Source organism: Mandrillus leucophaeus, unplaced genomic scaffold (assembly GCF_000951045.1).
Source record: "Mandrillus leucophaeus isolate KB7577 unplaced genomic scaffold, Mleu.le_1.0 Scaffold186, whole genome shotgun sequence".
NCBI lineage: Eukaryota > Metazoa > Chordata > Mammalia > Primates > Cercopithecidae > Mandrillus > Mandrillus leucophaeus.
Window position 1 is genome coordinate 5,233,925 of NW_012101876.1, and position 16,976 is coordinate 5,250,900.

Below are 16,976 nucleotides of genomic sequence, written 5' to 3' on the forward strand. Positions count from 1 at the left end.
GGGAGGGAGGGAGAGAGAGAGGGAGCAATTGGATAAGAGCCTCGGGCTGCACTGCAATTCTGAAAAAGACTTGGCCCAGCCAAGAGGGAGCGCAAGGTCTGTTGCTGGAGTCCAGCACTGGGAAAGAATGGCCTGGCCCTAACTTCCCCATAGTGCTTACATTGCCTGGGAGCTGCCTAGGAAGAGCAGGACCTCAGCGTGGACCCTGCATTGGATTCTGAAGGTGTTGTAGCCAAGGGCTGTTAGATCACTAGGCTCCTTGCAGCAGGGTCTCTCTTGAAGGGACTTTAAGTGGCATATCTCATGGCTGTCACAGGTGTATTATTTCATTTAATTCTTGCAACAACTCTGATGTGTATATTCTAGATGAACTGCATCAAACTAGAATTTAATTGGCTGGAATTCAAATAAGGGAGAAGGCAGAGGTAAAGGAGAAGGTGAAGGTGGGAGAGAGGAAGGGATCATTAGTTAGGGATTTCATATGTCTCTGCTGAATGCTCCAGAGTGAAAATGAGCTGAGAGATGTGAGCCCTGTCCCTCTCCTGCATCTCAGTTCCCGTGTCTCTCAGACTGTAAAAGCCTCCTGTTGCTTTGGATTGTTGTTGTAGACTTCCAGTATTTAAGATACAATTTTTCACACAATCTAGTCCCTAAGTGCAAATCAGCTGTTTCATTTGCTCAGAAAAGAAATAGCAGTGGAGGCTATTTCAAGTGCTGACTTTAAAACCTAGGTCCCTTGAAAGATAAGACTGTTTGTGACATCCTAACTTCACACAAGAGGAAACTGAGGCATAAGGAAATGAAGTTACATCTGCAAGCCCACACAGATAGTAAGTAGCAGAACCGGACTATATGACTTTATTTTTAGCCTCTGCTCTATACAGTCTTTCCTCTGCACAACAGTTACAATCCCTTCTCCTCCACTGATGATAGAGTAAATGCATTAGGTGCAAGGGAATAGCTGCAGGGCCATTGCATTATCTGGTACTCTGGCAAGACCTTTTTACTAAACAGAATGACTGTGCTATGTACAAGGCAAAATTTAAACCAGTTCCAGGAAGAGTGCTGAGTTATGAAAAGTAAAACAAAAAAGACCCAACATCTCTCATCTGTTACGGGATACAGATTTACCTCCTCCTACTATGTCCTTTTCTTTTTTCTTTTCTTTTTTTTTTTTTTCTGAGATGGAATATCGCTCTGTGGCCCAGGCTGGAGTGCAGTGGGGCGATCTCGGCTCACTGCAAACTCCACCTCCTGGGTTCACGCCATTCTCCTGCCTCAGCCTCCCAAGTAGCTGGGACTACAGGCACCCGCCACCACACCCGGCTAATTTTTTTTATTTTCGGTAGAGATGGGGTTTCACCGTGTTAGCCAGGATGGTCTCGATCTCCTGACCTCGTGATCTACCCGCCTCGGCCTCCCAAAGTGCTGGGATTACAGGCGTGGGCCCGGCCTATGTCCTTTTCTTTTTTAAAAGAAGTTACCAGAACTGTTGAGTCCCAATAGTGGGACTTATTTGCCTTGTATATTTACATGATCTGACCTAATTAATTTACCTTCACACTAGGAAAGAAACGCTTTTTGTCTTAAATCGACCTTAGAGGTCATCAGTTCTAAAAAGCAGACTCCCAGCTGTTTCAGATTGTCGATCGTTTTTCCACTAGCATTCCGCTGGCCTGTGTCCCAGGCTGTAAAGCAACCAGCCTGGCTAAAGTGTTAGTGGATACTCCCAGTTTGGTGTGTCATTCCTTCTAGGTGATGGGCCTTCTGTAGACTGTGTGTTGCTCAAGGGAGAGACTTTGAGGTGACAATTTCCATCCCTACCCCCATCCCAGCCTTCATTTCCATCATGATTCTTCCCCCTTCTCTCTCCTATTTCTTGTCCGGATCAAAGCACAGCTCATTGCTAGTCATATTGGGACCAGTCAAACCTTGCTGTGGGATACAGCACAGTGGGCTTTTTTTTTTTTTTAATTGTATCACTTACTTCTCTTAACAATTTGATATACTGTTCTTTTTTCTTTCTTCTGACCTTTATTTTAGGTTCAGGGGGTACATGTGTGAGTTTGCGGGCTTTGTAGGAGACCTTAGACATTAAGTCTTTAAAAGTAGGTCCATTATAGGGTTTAGGATCACACCTACATTTTTCACCCCAATACCAAAGCATGGAGAAAAAGGAGAAAGGCAATAGGGTGAATAAAGGGCAAAGCAAAACTGAGCAGGAATGCAAAGCATCTGAGTGTTCCCTTCAGTGTGAAGATGGTGAGGTCACCAGCCCCACGGTCTCCCTTGTTGGTGGCTGCTCAGAGGTCCACAGGTCAATGGGCAAATAAAGGGACAGTGACCTTCACTGTGAGATGCCCTGTGCTCTGCTGTGCTGCTCCTGGAACTTTGGGGTGAGAGTGGTGAGACACAGCTGATAAGACTAGTTGTAATGGACCCTGTAGTGCTTTTCTCTCCAACAATCTTCTCCCTCCACTACCCTACATTAACCCCTATTTTCCTAGCTATCATCAGAGCTGAGGTGCCCTGACCACATGGTACACAGAAAGCCTGCAAAAAATATGAAAACCATCCTAAACAGTGTTGGCAAACAGAAAAATACAAGTCCCATCCAACCGTTTTGTGATCAGAAATTTAATTTTCTGAATATTTCATTCACCTAGACAGGAGAGTAAATACCATTTAATGGTGTCCAACCTGGGAGGAAAGGGTTGTGACACATGCGGGCCATTGTTGGGGGTGCATTGTTCCTACATAACCTGGTAATCTGGAGGCACAGGGGTCTATGTCATCCCTGGGAAAACACCAGTCATAATAAGAGAGAGCTGCCTTGCAGCATCCAGGTATTGTGCCAAGTCCTTTACATGCCTTATCCCATTCATACTCACAGTACTTAATGGAATTAACATCTCTCACCCATTTACAAATGAGAAGACTGTGAAACAGACAGAATAACTAATTTGACCTAAGTTACCCCATCCAGTGACAGAGCTGGGGTTTAAACCAGCAAATATTCATTGTACCAACATTAGGAATTTGGCATAAGTATAGAACTTAATGTAGAAGTTGGTAAAGGAGAAGAAAAGGAGATGCTTGGGACCTAAGTGACAGCTCCAAAGTGTGTGAAAATGGACTATGAGCTGATGATTTAAAATCATATTTAAATCACAGGGCTACATTTTTCACTTACTCTGTGGGATTTAAATAAAAATAAAGCTAGAACTAGAGTTAAAAATAGAAATCTGCAATAAAGTACTGTGTATCACAATGACTATCTTTTGGACTGAAAAATTCTTTTGTCTTTTTGTGGCAATAAACCTCCGCTAAATTGCAGGACTTTCTTCTCTAGGCTATCACATGTATAGAGTGGAAAGAGATTAAGTAGTTAATAAAGAGCAAGTGGAAGGATTGATTAGAGGCAGCTTTTCTTTCACTGTGGGGGAATTCTAGAAATGGATTGTTGCAGAGGGAGTACAGGCCTCACCAGTTCCTGGAAAATCCACTGCCCTGTTTTGGGTAGGTGTTATGTTGCCATTCTATCAGCCCCGCTTCCTTTTTTTGTCTCTTTATCCTTTACATTTCTAAGCCGTAATTCTAAATGTCTTAAGAGTTCTGTCATTGGATACCTAAGAATGTCTTTGAAACCCTAAAGCAACCCCACAGGCATTGACTTGCCGAGAACCTGGGCATTAATAAGAGACAGCTGCAGTTAGAAGGTTTTAATAATGCAGAGTAAACAAGGCATTAGCAGTGAAATGTGGACACATTGACAGTCACGTTTCAGCAATTCGGAATTCAGTGAAAGAGGCTTTTAGTCTTATGGGAGCTTTGGGGGCTTGTTGGCAGTTGGAGTTTTGCAGATGTGGCTCTGTGTTCCTATCACTGCACATACTTTAAGGCAGAAGGCCACCATCAGTAGTGAGATGGGAGTTGTGATATCAGCTTCCTGATTTCAGGGAAGCCCTCACAAAGGTGCCATCAGCTCTGTTCTATGGCTTTTATGCTAAACGGCATCTTCTGCCTTCCTATGAATTATGAATGCATATAAGCAAGGACTTGGCTTCTAATGAGATCAAGCTGAGATGTGAAAGGTACATCTGAGTGTGAAGAAGATGGATAAGGTCACCTTGGTGTTTTGGTTTCAGTAACTTAGTAATATTTTTCAGGGCTGTTCTGGACATCATTTGTGGGAGAGTAGATAATAGTTTAGAAATGTAACTTGCAGGAAAAAAAAAAAGTAGGTGGGGCTGGGTACACTGGCTAACTCCTGTAATCCTAGCACTTTGGGAGGCTGAGGTCAGAGGATTGTTTGAGCTAAGGAGTTTGAGAGCAGCCTGGGCAACATAGTGAGACCTAATCTCTACCAAAAAAATTTAAAAATAGCTGGGCATGGTGGCATAGTGGCACCAAGCTACTTGGGTGGCAGAGGCTGGAACATCACTTCAGCCCAAGAGGTCGAGGCTACAGTGAGCCATGATTAAGCCACTGTACTCCAGCCTGGGCAACAGATAAGACCCTGTCTCAAAAAACACCTTTAAAAACACAACACAGGGCTGGGCGCGGTGGCTCAAGCCTGTAATCCCAGCACTTTGGGAGGCCGGGATGGGCGGATCAGGAGGTCAGGAGATCGAGACCATCCTGGCGAACACGGTGAAACCCCGTCTCTACTAAAAAATACAAAAAAAACTAGCCAGACAAGGTGGCGGGCACCTGTAGTCCCAGCTACTCGGGAGGCTAAGGCAGGAGAATGGGGTAAACCCAGGAGGCGGAGCTTGCAGTGAGCAGAGATCCGGCCACTGCACTCCAGCCTGGGCAACAGAGCGAGACTCCGTCTCAAAAAAAAAAACCACACACACACACAACATAGATGAGTTACTTTCTGGGTCATTCATTTATGCATCACATATGTGAATGGTCTAAGCACTGGGTATACGGTAATGAACACAATAGACATAGTTCCACCTTCATGGGATCTCACTCAGCCTTACATATTTACATAGTATTTATTGATTGACAGCTCCCAAATGTGTGTCTACCATTCTTCAGTTCTGTTTTGACAGAACTCTAGACTCACATATCCAGTCTGAAATAAGCGTGTACAAAAGAACTCTAGATTCACATATCCAGTCTTGCCTGGGAGTAGGGTTAGGAGTCTCTAATGGACATCCTGAAATAAGCATGTACTAAAGTTAAGCCCCTCATATACTCTACCCTCAGTCCAAATTAGCTTCTCCTGAGCCAACTTTGACTGACATCCTTTCACTCACATTCATATCGAATCCATAAGCAAAACCTGTTGGCTTGACCTTTAAAGTATACTTGGAATTTGACCTCTACTTACTACCTGCATTCCTACTGCCAAAGCCATCATCACCTCCTTGTCATAGCTTCTAACTGGTCTCCTACTAACCCTCCCATCTCATTCAAAGCAAATAAAGGCTTTTCAGTCCTTCATCATCATCACCTCACTAAGCCCTCTCTTCCCTCAATACAAGAACTGCCCTCACTCACTCCACCCCTGTGGCTTCTTTCCAGGTTCTGGAACACACCAAGCATGTCCCTGCCTTTGGAAGCCTTGAATTCTCTTCCTGCTAGATACACAAATGATTTGCTCCCTCCCTGTCTTCAAGTCTCTGTTTATATGTCATCTTATCAGGGAGGACTCTGACCACCTTGTATGAAATAGCATTCACGGGACTGAGAATCCCCTCTTTCCTCCCCTACTTTATTTTCTTCCATAGTCTTTATTGCCAACTGAGTTGCCACTATTTTCTTGCTTATTCATTTATGGCCTGTCTCACTCTACTAGAATGAAAGCCAGTAGAGCAGATATTCTATTTTTTTTTCACTGCTATATTCCCAGCACCTTGAACAGTGTTTATCATAGAACAAATACTTAGTAGATACTGTGGAATACATGAATGAATGGATGCAGTGTACAGTCTATTGGTATAGGTAGCCTGTTAGCCAGGACACAAAGAAGTAAGAGCAACTAGAAAATGAAGAAGCTGAAGTGATAAAGGAATGGGCATTTGGTTAAGGGAAGACCTACTAGTAACGGAAGTCAAGGAGAGTTTCTAGAAGATTACTTTTAAGCCATGACCTGGAGGATGGAAAGGAGCCAGTCCTCGATGGGACAAAGGGGAATTGGGAGAAGAGTGCTTCACCGAGAGGGAACAGAGAGTGTGGGAGAGCTACAGGTCGTGAAAACACTGGGCACGTTCCAGAAACTGCATAGTGAGCAAAAAGATCATATGAGGTTGGAAAAGTCAGACCAGTTACAGCTATGCATGAAGAACTTGTAAGGAGGGTGAATTTTACTTCAGTCAAAGGCCAGTGCAGTGAAGGGTAACATAAACACTCTTACGATGAGTCTGTGGTGATAGAAATCAGAACAGTGCCTGTGGAGAATGGGGATTGGCTGGAAGGAGGAAACTGTTGGGGATGACAGAAATATTCTTTACCTTGCTTCAGGTGTTGTATACACAAGTGTATACATTTTTGAAAACACAGAATTGTACCCTTAAGATCTTGCATTTAATCATGTGCAAATTTTGTCTCAATAAAAATAATGCATCGTTAATAATGACGTCAAAAGAAGAAAAACTACAAAAAAACTACAACAGAGTTGCAATATTCATGTACATAGATGAGCTCTATAGGTCCTCAGCCTGCATTGTGGCTGCTTGTGGCCAGTGCATGGCCACAGCTTCAAGAAGGTGTGAGTATACTCAAATGAAGTCTTTCAGGAAAAAAACAAAAAACCAAAAAACATGGGTCCAGAGTGACTCTGGGTGAGGAGGGAAGAGGGTTTTGCATGATTTGGTGGGATTTACATCTCTGTGGGATGACTCTGAGAGGAGAGGTGACCAAGAGGTGAAAGAAATCAGCCCCTCTACGCCTTCGCATCTGTTGACATAAGGTTGAGTGAGGACGTGCCTGAGGCCTGAGCAAGATGAAGCTGGCTGAGCACTTCTCCATAGCGGGGGCTGTGATAGAAGGTTATGCATACTCTACTCTGTACGTACATTTATAGGTCTACGCCTGCTTGGGATTGTTTGGCAGATGGAGGACATGGTGTCGGGGCTGGCAGCACAGCATGAAAGCGTGCATGCATCCATTCTCACTCACTCAGAGCAGCTTTCAGCCGCTGGAAACAGAAAACACTTCTGTAGCTCTGAACCTATCTATGCGTGTGTTGATATGTGCCACGCCTTCTCTAGATATGCCTTCGGGAGTCAGTATAGCCTGCCAGCCAGGAGAGTGCTGAGGGTGCTAGATGTAGACAGATGGCTGAGTTTTCACACCTTCAAGGTGAAGGAGCCGTGAGCAAAAGAATAACCTTTTGGGAGACTCTCAAGGACATCTAAAGATAGATATGCCATCTCCAAGGGACTGCTGGTGCTCAAACTGAACTTTCATCCCAAACTAAGTTCTTGCGGCAGCTAGGTAGCTTTCATTCATTCATTTATATAGTCACAATTCACTTGCTACCAAGCAATATACATAATATTAAATACAGTTATCATTTTACAGATATCATTCCCTTAGTTATCCATTCAGCTCCAATGAGAACTGTGTAAATGGTTTTCACTTACCTAACTTTCAAACAGAACCCTCTGTCGTTGGTTTATCATCTCCAACTCTTTAAGTTTCAAATTTACTCAATATTTTTCTTAACCAAATCATTTATTTATTGTTTTTAGTCAATGTAAATTTGTTTTTCCCTTTAACTCATTTAGCGAGAGCAAGTTCACTGCGGATAGTGGAGGAGGGAAGAATATGGCATCTTATCTCTTTAACCCTTGCCTTCCTCTGGCTCCTTTCTCAGAATCTTTATCCACATAAAGGCTAACTGTTCTTAGACTTGGGAAAAATAAACCTTTTAGAACTAGGCTTCTCCCATGAGTAGGTTTTTATTGGTTTGTTCCCTAATAGGTGTGGCAAAACCTCTTTCCTACCTTTCTGCACCTTTTTCACTGGAGTTGGCTACAGCTTGGATAATACACCACGACCAGAGTCTCTTGGATAAGTGATTGTAAGCAATAGCTTGAGAAACAAACTGTGTCAGAAAATGATTATTTTTCCCCAAATGGTAGGCTTAGGCTTCATCTCTCTTCCTTGTCTTTGTATACATTTGACACACAATTGGTTTTGTTGTTGTTGTTGTTGTTAGAAACAGGGTTTCATTTTGAAAACAGAAAAACCAAACAATATTTTTAAAATACAACCTATTGATGTCATCATATTTGGCTTGGAATACATAAGAATGCAGTGACTGAAATGTCTGTTCTAAAAACATAAACTTTTTTTTATATCAGTACCAACCCTCTTTAATTTAATAAATGTTTCCTGAATGAAATACAACTGGATAATTAAGTGACACAGTTTTTTTCTTGTGAATGGTATCTTTCATTATGACTAGCTCTAAGGTGAGGCGATAATCTGGATTATTTTGTCAAACAACTGCCTGATAACTAAATGAAGATCTACGTGGTGTGATTTGTACAATCCTGTGAAGACCCCATCCGACTTCCTCCTTTGAGATTGCCTACTTGCTGCTGCCTAAACTTTTGCTGTTAGAAATTAACTCCTCTGATATGAGGTTATATGCCTTATGAAACACAAATATCCTGAGAGAGATAACACATGAACTTAATCAAGCATTTTGACTTTAATGGATCTGTCATATCTATTCTTGACAGAGAGCATATTTTAATAGATAGGAGGATGAAAATAAATATGAAGGTATATATTAGCTCCTTGTGGAGAAAATGTACTTGTTGGGATGTGTATGAGTGTAGAGAAAAGAATAAGAACAGAGAAAGAGGAAGGTTTCTAAATTGTCATATTCCTTGACCCAATAATTCTATTTCTGATTGGCCAACCTAAAGAAATAACAATAAACATGAAACAAAGATGTATGTGTAATGATCAACATTGCAGTATTATTTACAACAAAATAAAATGAAAGCAATCTAGATGTCCAATGATAAGGCGATGGATAAATACATATAATATGCCTTTAGGGTGCAGTGGTCCAGCCATTAAAATTATGCTTCTGAAGAATTTTTAAGAGCATCGGATAAAAGTTCAAACAATATTGTACATTTTCTGTTTGGAAAGAGAAAAACCAAACAATGTTTTTAAAATGCAATCTATTGATGTCATCATATTTGGCTTGGAATACCTGAGAATACAGTGACTGAAGTGTCTGTTCTAAAAACATAAACTTTTTTTTATATCAATACTAACCCTCTTTAATAAATTTAATATTCCAAACAATATTGTACAATAGTACATTATACTGTTTTATGTGTATCTTATATATAGACACATATGCCATACATATGTAGTATAATCTCAAATATCTAAAAGATAGGCATGCATATAGCATACATATATAGTATGATATGAAATATCTAAGAGATAGATGTATATAGAAAAGACTGACTATATATGTTTATGTGTGTGTGTTTGTATTAATAGCAGTGGGATTTAGGGTATTTATTGTCTTTGATAATTTTGTATATTTTCCAGATGAAAAATAAATGGGAATTGTTAGAGAAAACATTATTTTCAATATTTATATATTGACATTGTCTTAAAAGGGAGATTCCTTCAGATATGATAGTTTTTTTTGTGTGGCTACTAGGTAGGCATTGATAGTTATCATGTACTTCACGGATCTGACTGTACTTTTTGAGAACAGCTACCATAAAAGCAATGTCCAATCCATTAGTGAAATGACTGCATAGGTTTCTGAAAAAAATGTGGGCATTGGACTAAATTTGAATCTATGGGACAGTTTTTCAGAATTGAATTTTACAAGATGTTCCTCGTGGGACAGTTTTTCAGAATTGAATTTTACAAGATGTTCCTCGTGCCTCTAAGGAATATTCTTATAATGGAGGGGTTTATGGCTATGGGGGAAGGAGACTTAAAGAACTTTTAAGTTCATCAACAAAGAAGCCGTTATTTTCACAGCATTTGAAAATCTGGCTTCCCAACGTTTGGCTGAGATGACTAAAGGCTGGTGACACTGTGATTTGGCATCTAGCAAGATGTAGTTACTCTCTCAGGCCATTTAGCTCCAGTAAATTTCAATTTAAATTATGAAACAGTGAAGAAATGCAAAAGTTCCAATCAGCAGCATGATTCTCAGTCACACGGGCCATCACATGCTCCTGAAAGATGTTTTCTTTGACTGAATCTTTGCCATGAGCAGCGAATTTTTGTGTTTTTAGTAGGGACAGGGTTTCACCATGTTGGCCAGTCTGGTCTTGAACTCCTGACCTCAGGTAATCTGCCTACCTTGGACTCCCAAAGTGCTGGGATTACAGGTGTGAGCCACCGTGCCCAGCTATAAATTCTTAATTTTCCTTAGCATAACCACAAACCTGAAAATAATTAACACTTTTCCCAGATCATTAGGATACTGTTTTGGGTTATTTCAAGCCTGCTGGGTGAAGGACAGATTTATTTTGTATTAAAGACAGTATTTTTAATCAAATACAGTTCTGAGATTTCCCCAACCCTTATGGGGGATGTCTGACTCTTATTGAGGGTTAAGGTAAATGACGAGTGATATTCTTAGATTTAGCACTCCTTGAAGACCATACATTTCCAAAGAAGAGCTAGTTGTTCTCCAAGGAAAAAATGTGTCAGATTTCTGCTGTATTGACTAAATTGTAAATTGAATAAAATATTTCTTTTATTCTGATAGCATTTACTATATTTATAGAATTAATATGTATTTATTATAGATAATTTGGAAAAGACATAAGCACACAAAGGAGACAATAAAGATCACTCATAATTTAACCTTTTAGTCAAAACCACTGCTAACATTTTTTGTGTATGTTTTTGCCATGAGAGACAGAGCAATAAATCTAGAGATTGTTGACAAGTTAATGGGTGCAGCACACCAACATGGAACATGTATACATATGTAACAAACCTGCACGTTGTGCACACGTACCCTGGAACTTAAAGTATAATAAAAAAATTTTTTTAATCTAAAGATTGTTATGGAGAGAGTGATGTAGATATACATAAAGATGTTTTTCTTTTTAAAAATAAGATTGTACTGAAATAATTTTGGAACAAGATTTTTTTTTTTTTTTTTTTTTTGCTTAAATGGAGTAAGAACATTTTTCCATGTTATTAAGTATCCTTCTGCCATACAGGGAAAATAAATCTTTCTCCCTTATTTTGACAGGACAGCGATATTGAAGCGTTGGCCAGGTGTTTGGAAAATGTCCTGGGTTGCACTTCTCTAGGTGAGTAAGTTCCTTTAGACTTCGAAATACGTGGGCAGCTACTGATTATCTTGAAATAACTTCGAAGAAATCTTACAGGTGTTTAAGTCTGATATCCTAGTATAACAGATGAAGAAACTGAGGCCAATAGAAGTTGAATGTCTGACCCAAGGGCCAGGAAACTCAAAGAAAAATGGTTTAGTATTATTGTAAGTAACTCTTAGTCTCCAAGGATGAAATAATTGAAATCCAGTCATCCCTTGTGATCAAATGGCAGCCTAGCAGTGCATAATAACAAGTTTTTGCAGTTTCTGGAAAAAGGAATCTCCCTACCTAACTTGTCCTGTAGAAGCAGAGTACATTCAGTTAAGCTGGGAGGACCATCACTCCGAAGGTCAGTCAGTTATTTGAAGAGATTTGGTCTGAAAAACAAAACTAAAACTCGTTTAGCATTGTCAGTCCCAATAAATAGGATTGCTTGTGCTTCATGGATAAAGGCCTATTTGTTAGTTTTTTCTTTTTTTTTTTTAATCTGAAAAGTTTAACTGTGATACACTCTAGCACTAGATGATCAACTGTGACGTAGAGTATTCTTACTAGATGAAAAGGGCTGAGATATTTTTTTCTTCTAAATTTGATTACAAGTTTTTATTTAAAATATTTAAACGGTAAACCAAAAGCAATCTATTCAAAGGAAATGGCAGGGTAAAAATAAACAGTTAAGTTTTCAGATGGGCAAACATTCACTATTTTATTAGGAGCTTTATGCACAATTTATAGCCTTTTTCTGGCTTATTCCACATCTCCATATGGGAAGCTTCACTCATAACACAGGTCTTTGATTTTCTCACCTGACCATCACCCTGTGATCTGTTTAATTGTATATCAAATACACTTATTTGATACATTTAACATTTAACAAGTACATTTAACATTCAAGCATGACTTAAGACCAGGAAGGCTTTTTCCTCTCTGGACCTCAGATCAGATGACTAATTTTCAAGCTAGGCTCCTTGGAGACCTCCAGGATGAGGGGTTGGGGATACTAAGCAGCATGAGAACAGAAGCTATGTCTGTACTGCTCATCTCTGTTATTCCAGAGTCTAACACTGTGTCTAGTTTAGAAAAGGCTCTTAAAAAATATTTTAAAATATTTATGGTTGAAGGTGGGGGCTCACACCCGTAATCCCAATGTTTTGGGAGGCTGAGATGGGAGGATCACTTGAGGCTAGGAGTTTGAGACCAGTCTGGGCAACATAGCAAGACCCTGTCTCTAAACAAATTTTTCAAAATTCAGCCAGGCATGATAGCCTGCACCTGGAGTCCTAACTCCGTGGGATGCTGAGACTAGGAGAATCCTTGAGCCCAAGAGATTTAGGCTGTAGTGAGTTGTAATTATACCACTGTACTTCGGCCTGGGTGCCAGAGTGAGACCCTATCTCAAAAATGTATATTATTGTCATAATTTCTATAAAGTAAAGGGGTGCAGTGCAGTTTTCTTACACGGATATATTGCATAGTGGTAAAGTCTGGGCTTTTGGTGTAATCATCACCTGAATATGGTACATTATACCCATTAAGTAATTTTTTATCCCTTACCTCTCTCCCAACTTCCTACTCTTCTGAGTCTCCAACATCCATTATTCCACACTCTATATCCATATGTACACATTATTTAGCTCCTACTTATAAGTGAGAACATTGGTATTTGACTTTCTGTTTCAGAGTTGTTTCACTTAAGATAATGGCCTCCGGTTCTTTCTATGTTGCTGCAAAATTCAAGATTTTATTCTTTTTTTGTGGTTGAATAGTATTCCATTGTGTGTGTGTGTGTTTGTGTGTGTGTACTGTTGTTATCCAATCATCCTTTGATGGACACTTAGGTTGGTTCCATATCTTTGCTGTTGTGAATAGTGCTGCAATAAACATAAAAGTGCAGGTATCTTTTTGATATAATGATCTTTTCCTTTGGGTATATACCCAGTAGTAGGATTGCTAGATTGAATGATAGTTCTTTGAGAAATCTCCATACTATTTTTCATACAGGTTGTACAAATTTATATTCCTACAAAAATACTGTATAAACTTTCCTTTTTTTCTGTATCCTCATCAACATCTGTTATTATTTGTCTTTTTAGTAATAGCCATTCTGACTGGTGTAAGATGGTATCTTCTTGTGGTTTTAATTTGCATTTATCTGATGATTAGTGATGTTGAACATGTTTTCATATGTTTTTTGGCCATTTGTGTCTTCTTTTGAAAATGTCTGTTCATGCATATCCTTTGCCCTCTTTTTATTCAAGTTAGTTGGTTTTTTTTTTTATGATGGTTGTTTGAGTTCTTCATAAATTCTGGATATTAGTCCCTGCCAGATTCATAGTTTGCAAATATTTTCTCCTATTCTGCAGATTGCCTGTTTATGCTGTTGATTTGTTTCTTTTGCTATGCAGAAACATTTTAGTTTAACTGAGTCCCATTTGTCTATTTTTGGTTTTGTTTCTGGTGCTCTTGTAGTCTTAGTCATGAATTCTTTGCATAGACCAATGTCCAGAAGAGTTTTCTCTAGGTTTTCTTAAAAATTTTTTTTTACTCCAATAGGTTTTTGGGGAACAGTTGGTGTTTGGCCACATGAATAACTTCTTTAATGGCAATTTATGAGATTTTGGTGCACCCATCACCCAACCAGTGAACACTGTACCCAACGTGTAGTCTTTTATCCCTCACCACCCTCACCCTTTTCCCCAAGTCCCTAAAGTCCAAATGTATCAATCTTATGCCTTTGTGTCCTCATAGCTTAGCTCCCACATGAGTGAGAACATAGGATGTTTGGTTTTCCATTCCTGAACTACTTCACTTACAGTAATAGTCTCCAATTCCATCCAGGTTGCTGCAAATGCCATTATTTCATTTCTTTTTATGGCTGAATAGTACTCCATGGTGTGTGTACCACATGTGTATGTGTATCACATTTTCTTTATCCACTCATTGATTGATGGACATTTGGGCTGGTTCCATATTTTCGCTATTGCAAATTGTGCTGCTATAAACAGCATGTGCAAGTGTCTTTTTCATATAATTACTTCTTTTCCTCTAGGTAGATAACCTAGTAATGGGATTGCTGAATCAAATGGAAGATCTACTTTTAGTCCTTTAAGGAATCTTCATACTGCTTTCCGTAGTGGTTGTACTAGTTTACATTCCCATCAACAGAGTAAAAGTGTTCCCTTTTCACTGCATCCATGCCAACATTTATTATTTTCTGATTTTTTAAATTATGGCCATTTTTTGCAGAAGTGAGGTGGTATCACATTATGGTTTTTATTTGCATTTCCCTGATACTTAGTGATGTTGAACATTTTTTCATATGCTTGTTGGCCATTTGTATATCTTCTTTTGCGAATTGTCTACTTATGTCCTTAGCCCAAATTTTTATGGTTTTTTTTTTCTTGCTGATTTGTTTGAGTTCTTTGTAGAGTCTGAGTATTAGGGCTTTGTTGGATATATAGATTATGAAGGTTTTCTTCCACTCTGTGGGTTATCTGGAAACTCTGCTGATTATTTCTTTTACTGTGCAGAAGCTTTTTAGCTTAATTAAGTCCCATCTATTTATCTTTGTTTTTGATGCATTTGCTTTAGGGTTCTTGGTAACGAAGTCTTTGGCTAAACCAGTGTCTTACAAGGGTTTTTTCCGATGTTATCTTCCAGAATCTTTATGGTTTCAGGTCTTAGATTTAAGTCTTTGATCCATCTTGAGTTGATTTTTGTATAAGGTGAGAGATGAGGATCCAGTTTCATTCTTCTACATGTGACTTGCCAATTATCCCAGCACCATTTGTTGAATAGGATGTCCTTTTCCTACTTTATGTTTTTGTTTGCTTTGTTGAGTATCAGTTAGCTATAAGTATTTGGCTTTATTTCTGGGTTCTCTATTCTGATCCATTGGTCTTTGTGTCTGTTTTTATACCAGTACCATGCTGTTTTGATGACTATGGCCTTATAGTATAGTTTGAAGTGAGTTAATGTGATGCCTCCAGATTTATTATTTTTGCTTAGTCTTGCTTTGGCTATGCAGGCTCTTTTTTCGTTTCATATGAATTTTAGGATTTCTTTTTCTAGTTCTGTGAAGAATGATGGTGGTATTTGATGGGAATTGCATTGAATTTGTAGACTGCTTTTTGGCAGTATGGTCATTTTCATAATATTGATTCTACCCATCCATGAGCATGGGATGTGTCTCCATTTGTTTGTGTCATCTATGATTTCTTTCATTAGTGTTTTGTAGTTTTCCTTGTAGAAATTTTTCACTTATTTGGTTAAATGTATTCCTAGGTTTTTTTTGTTTGTTTGGTTTTGTTTTTGTGGCTATTGTAAGTGGAGTTGCCTTCTTGACTTGGTTTTTAGTGTTATTGTTATTGGTGTACAGAAATGCAATAGATTTTGGTATGTTGATTTTGCATCCTGAAATTTTACTTAATTTGTTCATCTAATCTACCAGTTTTTGGAGAAGTCTAGCATTTTCTAGGTATAAGATCATATGATCAGCAAACTGAAATAATTTGACTTTCTTTTTTCCAATTTGGGTGCTATTTATTTTTCTCTTGCCTGGTTGCTCTAGGTAGGACTTCTAGTACTGTGTTGAATAGGAGTAATGAAAGTGGGCATTCTTAACTTGTACCAGGTTTAGGGGAATTACTTTCAACTTTTCCCCATTCAGTATGATATTGTCTGTAGATGTGTTATATATGGCCTTTATTATTTTGAGGTAGGGTTCTTCTATGCCTCATTTGTAGGTTTTATCATGATAGAATGCTGACTTTTTTCAAATGCTTTTTCTGCATCTATATAGGTGATCATATGGTTCTTAAACATTTTATGTGGGTACATATTTATGGAGTATATGAGATATTTTAAAATAGGCATACAATACATAGTAATCATATCATGGAAACTGAGGTTTGGGTCTGGAAAAATGCTTGGGGTACTTCCTAGAGCCTTTCTTTCTTACCAGCCTGCCAGTGTTTTTCCAAGTTAGCACCAGGGCTGGGGAGGGACAAGGTGCTCTTACATGGCCTGGATTGCATGATCCCCCAGTGGAAAGCTGGATCATAGAGGAACACTCTCTCTCTGCCTCCCATATTAGGGCTTTACTCACAGTTCTCAGTCAGTTGTTGGCATGAAGGCTGTCTACCCATCCTCTCTTCACTGAGATCTTTCCTTTTCCAGTGAATTCCTCTGTTCTTTCTTGAATAAAAGATTATAGTGGATCTCTGTGCACTATTTTGCTTTTTCCATGTGAAATGTTTAAAAATATTTTTAGGAGAAATTAGATGTAGACCCTGTTCTTTTCTCAGTTTCAACCAAAATTATCTTCACTCTTATCTATTTTATAAATTGAATTTCTATAAAAGATTGTGTCTTGAAAAAGATAGATTCCACTGCTAAAAATTGAAATAACACTGATTGAATAGTTAATATCCAAATTCCTTTCTAAACTGGGTGCTTTTTTTTTTCCTTAAAGAAATGAGCATTAGAATCATGGAGTAAAAATACACATTTATCTATGCTTGAAGCCCCACTAACGTGACAAAAAAGGAATAAAGCTGATATAAACCTACAGAAAAAAAGAGAATGTAAGAGGAGATGGAAGCAGATGAGAGCTTTAGTGAACTTGAGAAAGATATAAAGCAGATGGATGAGTGATAACTGATTTAG

At 38.8% G+C, this 16,976-nt stretch overlaps 1 protein-coding gene across 2 annotated transcripts in view; it reads left to right on the forward strand.

Moving 5' to 3' along the window:
• Nucleotides 1-16,976, forward strand: part of NEK11 (NIMA-related kinase 11) — a 311,830-nt gene that overhangs the window by 197,965 nt on the left and 96,889 nt on the right. For both annotated transcript variants that reach the window (XM_011977968.1, XM_011977967.1), the window contains exon 15: nucleotides 11,225-11,285. In XM_011977968.1, coding sequence (XP_011833358.1) covers nucleotides 11,225-11,285 — 61 coding nt within the window. The remainder of the gene's footprint in view (nucleotides 1-11,224; nucleotides 11,286-16,976) is intronic.